Source organism: Rutidosis leptorrhynchoides, chromosome 11 (assembly GCF_046630445.1).
Source record: "Rutidosis leptorrhynchoides isolate AG116_Rl617_1_P2 chromosome 11, CSIRO_AGI_Rlap_v1, whole genome shotgun sequence".
Lineage (NCBI taxonomy): Eukaryota > Viridiplantae > Streptophyta > Magnoliopsida > Asterales > Asteraceae > Rutidosis > Rutidosis leptorrhynchoides.
Window position 1 is genome coordinate 164,905,271 of NC_092343.1, and position 11,046 is coordinate 164,916,316.

At 35.4% G+C, this 11,046-nt stretch overlaps 1 protein-coding gene across 1 annotated transcript; it reads left to right on the forward strand.

Moving 5' to 3' along the window:
- The first annotated feature begins 8,300 nt into the window (after nucleotides 1-8,300).
- Nucleotides 8,301-10,009, forward strand: LOC139875198 (F-box/FBD/LRR-repeat protein At1g13570-like). Its single transcript, XM_071862544.1, has 3 exons — nucleotides 8,301-8,822; nucleotides 9,440-9,604; nucleotides 9,716-10,009. Exons 1-3 carry the CDS (start codon nucleotides 8,301-8,303, stop codon nucleotides 10,007-10,009), a joined length of 981 nt encoding a protein of 326 aa, XP_071718645.1.
- The last annotated feature ends 1,037 nt before the right edge of the window (nucleotides 10,010-11,046 follow it).

Sequence of the window (11,046 nt, forward strand, 5' to 3'; positions counted from 1 at the left end):
TATATTTCATGCTTTATGTAAAATAAGCGGTATTGTAAGTTTGTAAAATATTGTATAAAAATTTGAACGCGAAATATTATTATAATCAGTTTTTCATATAGAATTGTAGTAGTTGAATTGTATATTAGCTACTAAGTATGAACTTAACGGGTAGGTACTACCCGAATTTAAACTTATAAAACGCTAATATGAAGAAAAAGCTTTTATAAATAAGTTCATATTATGCTACGAAATACTATTAACTACTCTTGATATTCTGTATGATTAACTTGTTCCATTTGACTATTTTGAAGGAAATGGCACCGACTACTCGACACACCGTGAATATGAATGAAGAGGAATTCCGTACTTTTCTAGCTTCAAACATAGCCGCAGTACAGGCTGCGCTACATACCAACAATAACCTTGGATCTAGCAGTACAGGAAATCGTGTAGGATGCACCTACAAAGAATTCACTGCCTGCAAACCTTTGGAATTTGATGGAACCGAAGGACCGATCGGATTGAAACGGTGGACCGAGAAGGTCGAATCGGTGTTTGCCATAAGTAAGTGTACTGAAGAGGACAAAGTAAAGTACGCTACGCATACCTTCACAGGTTCTGCGTTAACATGGTGGAATACCTATCTAGAGCAAGTGGGACAAGACGATGCGTACGCACTACCGTGGTCAGCATTCAAGCACTTGATGAACGAGAAGTACCGTCCCAGAACCGAGGTCAATAAGCTCAAGACAGAACTTAGAGGGTTACGAACCCAAGGATTTGATATTACCACGTACGAAAGACGATTCACAGAATTGTGCCTATTGTGTCCGGGAGCATTCGAAGATGAGGAAGAGAAGATCGACGCGTTTGTGAAAGGATTACCGGAAAGAATCCAAGAAGATATAAGTTCACACGAGCCCACCTCCATACAACAGGCATGTAGAATGGCTCACAAACTAGTGAACCAGATTGAAGAAAGAATTAAAGAACAGACTGCTGAAGAGGCCAATGTGAAGCAAGTCAAAAGAAAGTGGGAGGAAAACGGTGATAAGAATCACCAATACAACAACAACAGCAATTACAACAATAATCGCAACAATTATCCCAACAATCGCAACATCAATCGCAACTACAACAAACGGCCCAACAACAACAACAACAACAACAGCAACAGCAACTACAACAATCATCCCAACAACAATAATAACCGCAACAACAATAACAATCAGAAGCAGCTATGCCAAAGGTGTGAAAAGTATCACTCGGGATTCTGCACCAAATTTTGCAACAAGTGTAAAAGAAATGGTCATAGCGCGGTGAAGTGTGAGGTCTACGGACCAGGGGTTAATAGAACGAAAGGAACAAATGGTGTCGGAACGAGTAATGGCGGAGCAAGTAGTGTCGGAGCAAGTTATGCCAATGTAGTTTGTTATAAATGTGGAAAACCGGGCCACATTATTAGAAATTGCCCGAACCAGGAGAACACGAATGGACAAGGCCGTGGAAGAGTTTTCAATATTAATGCGGCAGAGGCACAGGAAGACCTGGAGCTTGTTACGGGTACGTTTCTTATTGACAATAAATCTGCTTACGTTTTATTTGATTCGGGTGCGGATAGAAGCTATATGAGTAGAGATTTTTGTGCTAAATTAAGTTGTCCATTGACGCCTTTGGATAGTAAATTTTTACTCGAATTAGCAAATGGTAAATTAATTTCAGCAGATAATATATGTCGGAATCGAGAAATTAAACTGGTTAGCGAAACATTTAAGATTGATTTGATACCAGTAGAGTTAGGGAGTTTTGATGTGATAATCGGTATGGACTGGTTGAAAGAGGTGAAAGCAGAGATCGTTTGTTACAAAAATGCAATTCGCATTATACGAGAAAAAGGAAAACCCTTAATGGTGTACGGAGAAAAGGGCAACACGAAGCTACATCTTATTAGTAATTTGAAGGAACAAAAACTAATAAGAAAAGGTTGCTATACTGTTCTAGCACACGTCGAGAAAGTACAAACTGAAGAAAAGAGCATCAATGATGTTCCCATTGTAAAAGAATTTCCCGATGTATTTCCGAAAGAATTACCGGGATTACCCCCACATCGATCCGTTGAATTTCAAATAGATCTCGTACCAGGAGCTGCACCAATAGCTCGTGCTCCTTACAGACTCGCACCCAGCGAGATGAAAGAACTGCAAAGCCAATTACAAGAACTTTTAGAGCGTGGTTTCATTCGACCAAGCACATCACCGTGGGGAGCTCCTGTTTTGTTTGTCAAGAAGAAAGATGGTACATTCAGGTTGTGTATCGACTACCGAGAGTTGAACAAACTTACCATCAAGAACCGCTACCCACTACCGAGAATCGACGACTTATTTGATCAACTACAAGGCTCATCTGTTTATTCAAAGATTGACTTACGTTCCGGGTATCATCAAATGCGGGTGAAAGAAGATGATATTCCAAAGACTGCTTTCAGAACATGTTACGGTCATTACGAGTTTATGGTCATGCCATTTGGTTTAACTAATGCACCAGCTGTGTTCATGGACCTTATGAACCGAGTGTGTGGACCATACCTTGACAAGTTTGTCATTGTTTTCATTGATGACATACTTATTTACTCAAAGAATGACCAAGAACATGGTGAACATTTGAGAAAGGTGTTAGAAGTATTGAGGAAGGAAGAATTGTACGCTAAGTTTTCAAAGTGTGCATTTTGGTTGGAAGAAGTTCAATTCCTCGGTCACATAGTGAACAAAGAAGGTATTAAGGTGGATCCGGCAAAGATAGAAACTGTTGAAAAGTGGGAAACCCCGAAAACTCCGAAACACATACGCCAGTTTTTAGGACTAGCTGGTTACTACAGAAGGTTCATCCAAGACTTTTCCAGAATAGCAAAACCCTTGACTGCATTAACGCATAAAGGGAAGAAATTTGAATGGAAGGATGAACAAGAGAAAGCGTTTCAGTTATTGAAGAAAAATCTAACTACGGCACCTATATTGTCATTGCCTGAAGGGAATGATGATTTTGTGATTTATTGTGACGCATCAAAGCAAGGTCTCGGTTGTGTATTAATGCAACGAACGAAGGTGATTGCTTATGCCTCTAGACAATTGAAGATTCACGAGCAAAATTATACGACGCATGATTTGGAATTAGGCGCGGTTGTTTTTGCATTAAAGACTTGGAGGCACTACTTATATGGGGTCAAAAGTATTATATATACCGACCACAAAAGTCTTCAACACATATTTAATCAGAAACAACTGAATATGAGGCAGCGTAGGTGGATTGAATTGTTGAATGATTACGACTTTGAGATTCGTTACCACCCGGGGAAGGCAAATGTGGTAGCCGATGCCTTGAGCAGGAAGGACAGAGAACCCATTCGAGTAAAATCTATGAATATAATGATTCATAATAACCTTACTACTCAAATAAAGGAGGCGCAACAAGAAGTTTTAAAAGAGAGAAATTTAAAGGATGAAATACCCAAAGGATCGGAGAAGCATCTTAATATTCGGGAAGACGGAACCCGGTATAGGGCTGAAAGGATTTGGGTACCAAAATTTGGAGATATGAGAGAAATGGTACTTAGAGAAGCTCATAAAACCAGATACTCAATACATCCTGGAACGGGGAAGATGTACAAGGATCTCAAGAAACATTTTTGGTGGCCGGGTATGAAAGCTGATGTTGCTAAATACGTAGGAGAATGTTTGACGTGTTCTAAGGTCAAAGCTGAGCATCAGAAACCATCAGGTCTACTTCAACAACCCGAAATCCCGGAATGGAAATGGGAAAACATTACCATGGATTTCATCACTAAATTGCCAAGGACTGCAAGTGGTTTTGATACTATTTGGGTAATAGTTGATCGTCTCACCAAATTAGCACACTTCCTGCCAATAAGAGAAGATGACAAGATGGAGAAGTTAGCACGACTGTATTTGAAGGAAGTCATCTCCAGACATGGAATACCAATCTCTATTATCTCTGATAGGGATGGCAGATTTATTTCAAGATTCTGGCAGACATTACAGCAAGCATTAGGAACTCGTCTAGACATGAGTACTGTCTATCATCCACAAACTGATGGGCAGAGCGAAAGGACGATACAAACACTTGAAGACATGCTACGAGCATGTGTTATTGATTTCGGAAACAGTTGGGATCGACATCTACCGTTAGCAGAATTTTCCTACAACAACAGCTACCATTCAAGCATTGAGATGGCGCCATTTGAAGCACTTTATGGTAGAAAGTGCAGGTCTCCGATTTGTTGGAGTGAAGTGGGGGATAGACAGATTACGGGTCCGGAGATTATACAAGAAACTACCGAGAAGATCATCCAAATTCAACAACGGTTGAAAACCGCCCAAAGTCGACAAAAGAGCTACGCTGACATTAAAAGAAAAGATATAGAATTTGAAATTGGAGAGATGGTCATGCTTAAAGTTACACCTTGGAAAGGCGTTGTTCGATTTGGTAAACGAGGGAAATTAAATCCAAGGTATATTGGACCATTCAAGATTATTGATCGTGTCGGACCAGTAGCTTACCGACTTGAGTTACCTCAACAACTCGCGGATGTACATAACACTTTCCACGTCTCGAATTTGAAGAAATGTTTTGCTAAAGAAGATCTCACTATTCCATTAGATGAAATCCAAATCAACGAAAAACTTCAATTCATCGAAGAACCCGTCGAAATAATGGATCGTGAGGTTAAAAGACTTAAGCAAAACAAGATACCAATTGTTAAGGTTCGATGGAATGCTCGTAGAGGACCCGAGTTCACCTGGGAGCGTGAAGATCAGATGAAGAAGAAATACCCGCATCTATTTTCAGAAGATTCGTCAACACCTTCAACAGCTTAAAATTTCGGGACGAAATTTATTTAACGGGTAGGTACTGTAGTGACCCGAACTTTTCCATGTTTATATATATTAATTGAGATTGATATTTACATGATTAAATGTTTCCAACATGTTAAGCAATCAAACTTGTTAAGACTTGATTAATTGAAATATGTTTCATATAGACAATTGACCACCCAAGTTGACCGGTGATTCACGAACGTTAAACTTGTAAAAACTATATGATGACATATATATGGATATATATATAGTTAACATGATACTATGATAAGTAAACATATCATTAAGTATATTAACAATGAACTACATATGTAAAAACAAGACTACTAACTTAATGATTTTTAAACGAGACATATATGTAACGATTATCGTTGTAAAGACGTTTAATGTATATATATCATATTAAGAGATATTCATACATGATAATATCATGATAATATAATAATTTAAAATCTCATTTGATATTATAAACATTGGGTTAACAACATTTAACAAGATCGTTAACCTAAAGGTTTCAAAACAACACTTACATGTAACGACTAACGATGACTTAACGAATCAGTTAAAATGTATATACATGTAGTATTTTAATATGTATTTATACACTTTTGTAAGACTTCAATACACTTATCAAAATACTTCTACTTAACAAAAATGCTTACAATTACATCCTCGTTCAGTTTCATCAACAATTCTACTCGTATGCACCCGTATTCGTACTCGTACAATACACAGCTTTTAGATGTATGTACTATTGGTATATACACTCCAATGATCAGCTCTTAGCAGCCCATGTGAGTCACCTAACACATGTGGGAACCATCATTTGGCAACTAGCATGAAATATCTCATAAAATTACAAAAATATGAGTAATCATTCATGACTTATTTACATGAAAACAAAATTTCATATCCTTTATATCTAATCCATACACCAACGACCAAAAACACCTACAAACACTTTCATTCTTCAATTTTCTTCATCTAATTGATCTCTCTCAAGTTCTATCTTCAAGTTCTAAGTGTTCTTCATATATTTTACAAGTTCTAGTTACATAAAATCAAGAATACTTTCAAGTTTGCTAGCTCACTTCCAATCTTGTAAGGTGATCATCCAACCTCAAGAAATATTTGTTTCTTACAGTAGGTTATCATTCTAATACAAGGTAATAATCATATTCAAACTTTGGTTCAATTTCTATAACTATAACAATCTTATTTCAAGTGATGATCTTACTTGAACTTGTTTTCGTGTCATGATTCTGCTTCAAGAACTTCGAGCCATCCAAGGATCCGTTGAAGCTAGATCCATTTTTCTATTTTCCAGTAGGTTTATCCAAGGAACTTAAGGTAGTAATGATGTTCATAACATCATTCGATTGATACATATAAAGCTATCTTATTCGAAGGTTTAAACTTGTAATCACTAGAACATAGTTTAGTTAATTCTAAACTTGTTCGCAAACAAAAGTTAATCCTTCTAACTTGACTTTTAAAATCAACTAAACACATGTTCTATATCTATATGATATGCTAACTTAATGATTTAAAACCTGGAAACACGAAAAACACCGTAAAACCGGATTTACGCCGTCGTAGTAACACCGCGGGCTGTTTTGGGTTAGTTAATTAAAAACTATGATAAACTTTGATTTAAAATTTGTTATTCTGAGAAAATGATTTTTATTATGAACATGAAACTATATCCAAAAATTATGGTTAAACTCAAAGTGGAAGTATGTTTTCTAAAATGGTCATCTAGATGTCGTTCTTTCGACTGAAATGACTACCTTTACAAAAACGACTTGTAACTTATTTTTCCGACTATAAACCTATACTTTTTCTGTTTAGATTCATAAAATAGAGTTCAATATGAAACCATAGCAATTTGATTCACTCAAAACGGATTTAAAATGAAGAAGTTATGGGTAAAACAAGATTGGATAATTTTTCTCATTTTAGCTACGTGAAAATTGGTAACAAATCTATTCCAACCATAACTTAATCAACTTGTATTGTATATTATATAATCTTGAGATACCATAGACACGTATACAATGTTTCGACCTATCATGTCGACACATCTATATATATTTCGGAACAACCATAGACACTCTATATGTGAATGTTGGAGTTAGCTATACATGGTTGAGGTTGATTCCAAAATATATATAGGTTGAGTTGTGATCAATACTGAGATACGTATACACTGGGTCGTGGATTGATTCAAGATAATATTTATCGATTTATTTCTGTACATCTAACTGTGGACAACTAGTTGTAGGTTACTAACAAGGACAGCTGACTTAATAAATTTAAAACATCAAAATATATTAAAAGTGTTGTAAATATATTTTGAACATACTTTGATATATATGTATATATTGTTATAGGTTCGTGAATCAACCAGTGGCCAAGTCTTACTTCCCGACGAAGTAAAAATCTGTGAAAGTGAGTTATAGTCCCACTTTTAAAATCTAATATTTTTGGGATGAGAATACATGCAGGTTTTATAAATGATTTACAAAATAGACACAAGTACGTGAAACTACATTCTATGGTTGAATTATCGAAATCGAATATGCCCCTTTTTATTAAGTCTGGTAATCTAAGAATTAGGGAACAGACACCCTAATTGACGCGAATCCTAAAGATAGATCTATTGGGCCTAACAAACCCCATCCAAAGTACCGGATGCTTTAGTACTTCGAAATTTATATCATATCCGAAGGGTGTCCCGGAATGATGGGGATATTTTTATATATGCATCTTGTTAATGTCGGTTACCAGGTGTTCACCATATGAATGATTTTTATCTCTATGTATGGGATGTGTATTGAAATATGAAATCTTGTGGTCTATTATTATGATTTGATATATATAGGTTAAACCTATAACTCACCAACATTTTTGTTGACGTTTTAAGCATGTTTATTCTCAGGTGATTATTAAGAGCTTCCGCTGTCGCATACTTAAATAAGGACGAGATTTGGAGTCCATGCTTGTATGATATTGTGTAAAAACTGCATTCAAGAAACTTATTTTGTTGTAACATATTTGTATTGTAAACCATTATGTAATGGTCGTGTGTAAACAGGATATTTTAGATTATCATTATTTGATAATCTACGTAAAGTTCTTTAAAACCTTTATCTATGAAATAAAGGTTATGGTTTGTTTTAAAAATGAATGCAGTATTTGAAAAAACGTCTCATATAGAGGTCAAAACCTCGCAACGAAATCAATTAATATGGAACGTTTTTAATCAATAAGAACGGGACTTTTCAATTGGTTCTTGAAAAACATTTCTCAGAAAAGTTTGCAAAAAATGGAAGTTTTGGTCATAATGGATTTATTAGGATCACAAACTATATCTTTAACTATCTCAAGGGTCCTCGCTTAAAGTTACATCTTCACATACCATACATGTTTCTTGATAGTTTCCAAGAAGTCAATCAATGGATTTCATCATTGTCAAGAGATGGTGTTAGAGAACTCATCCTTACAAATTCAAACCAACGTTATCAACTTCCATATTATTTATTTCATTGTCTAGAATTGAGAATCCTAGAACTTGACAACTGTATCATTAAGCCACCACTTGAGTTTCAAGGATTTCTATATCTCGAAAAACTTAGGCTTAGGAATATTGAATTTGGGGCTAACTTACATGGAACTATTATTAACTTACCACAGCTCAAGATGTTGCAATTGTTTGAATGCACCAATGTTTACAATTTCAAGATCAAGTCTACAAAGTTGTTTCAGTTATTGATCAGGAGTTGCCCCGATGCAACTTTGCTCCACTCGTTGCATAGTAAATGTCTTAGTGAGTTTGGTATATTTATCAAAAAACCTATTCAGGGAGTTGAGAGAGTTAATTTGGCAAGCTCGTTAAGTAATATGCCATGTGTTGGGTATTTTGTTATCGACGGGTATTTTCTCCAGGTACGAGTTGAATTTTAAATTCTAGGGTTAAGGCTACTCAAGGGCCATATACTTTTTGTTTTGTCCCGATGTAGTCCATATACCCAAAAAAATACTATTATAGGCCATAAACTTTGAAAAAGTGTATCGATGTAAACAAAAGGTAACTTGTTACCGGCTAAACAGGTCACCTTTTGTTTACATCGATACGGAAAATATGTGACCTACATCGATACACTTTTTGAAAGTATGTGAACTACATTAGTACTTTTTTTTTGTATAAAGCTTACATTGGAACAAAAAAAATTATACTTTTTTGAAAATCAACCTACAAAATCGATCAACCTTATTTATCAGGTCAACGGTTTACATTAACACATTTTTTTAAAGTTTATGGCCTATAATAGTATTTTTTTTGGGTATATGGACTACATCGGGACAAAATAAAAAGTATATGGCCCTTGAATAGCCTTAACCCTAAATTCTAATATTTATATTTTGCTCTTCATCATTTTGCGTTTGAGCAAGTGAACTTTACCATTCAACTCTTGTGTATAGTTAGTTCTCATATATTATTTCGTATCATCTTCCAACCATATCTTCTTTGTTAACTTATAATCTTACTTTCACCCTCACAGTTTTCCATTGCGGAAAATATTCCCAAGTGGCTTCCACACCCAACTAATAGTTTAAAGCTTCTCTACTTACGAGACTTAAAATTTGGTGATTTGTACCAACTTCAAGGTGTTTTATGTATCCTTCGGAACTCACCTAACTTGAGACGACTTGATGTGTACAATCAGGTAAAGAGTGCTAAACGTTTCTCTTGTGTTTTTGTGTTGTGTGTGCATATATAGTAATTTAATGTGGGTTCCTTTTATACACAGTCAGTCTCACTTTTAATGTATTTCCAGGATCTTCCAAACGTGTATTTGGATGTGAAACCAACAATAGCTTATTTGGAAGCTTCTGATTGTTTGGACCAGACATTGAACTGCTTGAAAATTATAAATATAATGGATGTAGAAAGATCAAGATCCTTGTTGCTATTTATAAAGCTTTTACTTGAACATTCTCCCACTCTTGAAAAAATATCAATCCGACCACGTGCAACTGTTGATGTTCAGGAAAGGTACAACTTCTCTAAGGATGTTATGCGGTTCCCACGAGGTTCCTCGAAAGCAGAGCTTCACTACTTGGATCCGTAACTACAATCCACTAATAACTTTAAGTTACTTTATAATTTAGTTGTATTCTGATTGTATGCATCATATATGTTATGGGTTTTCATTAACTCGCAGAGTGGTACTATAAAACCGGTAACCCTCCTGGTATTTATTTATACTTTGTGAGCAGCTAGAATAAAAACTAGATCAAGTGTTCCTTACACAATAGTTGTGTAACAAGCATCTTTGGAAAAAGAAAATTCACAGATTGATTTGTCTGGATAAAATATACATATCACATCTATAGTGTAATGTTTGGATATTCTTGTTATTGTAACTATAGTGTTATAAGACCTTTACCAACCCTCCGTTAGTTTCCCCCTCGTCAGATGATGTGTTAAAAATTGACGAAAACTGACGGCCCCTAATGGAGCGTCAGTTAGTTTTTTATCCATCCGTCACCAAGTGGCACAAATGTGAAGGTGCGTTTGTTTTCTCCCAACCAATCAAAAATTTTCATTAATTATATTTTTATTATTAATTAATTTTTCCCACCCATTTTCAATCTGATTTTACCACATCACTCTATCCAATATTTGAAAAAAAAACTGACATATGGGGTTAAAAAATGTCAGAAATTGACATTGCCAAATCAGATTGCACTTTTTGGCTTAAAAGTGCACAACTGACCGTGATATCACTACCAAGGGTTAGAAATGGTCCAAAAACAATTTTACGGTTGGGTATTGATTGATTGAATACAATATACCCATTTCCAAATAGTGCTTATACAAACATTAATTTATCTTTGCATATTTATTGTGAATGGAAAATAACTTTACTACACGCACATATATCAGTTTTAACAAACAAGAACATGTGGCACAGATACCTTGTCCCATAACAGCATGCCAACAGTAGGATCTCAATATTTGCACTAACCCATTAGGAGAAGTCGATGAAGTCAGAATCACGGATTAATTAATTTTAGGTTCCAACCACACAACAAACAATTAGTACGTATTGTCTTGTGTATAGTCTTAAAAAACAGGAACACTGAACGATGTGGTGTTTAGAAC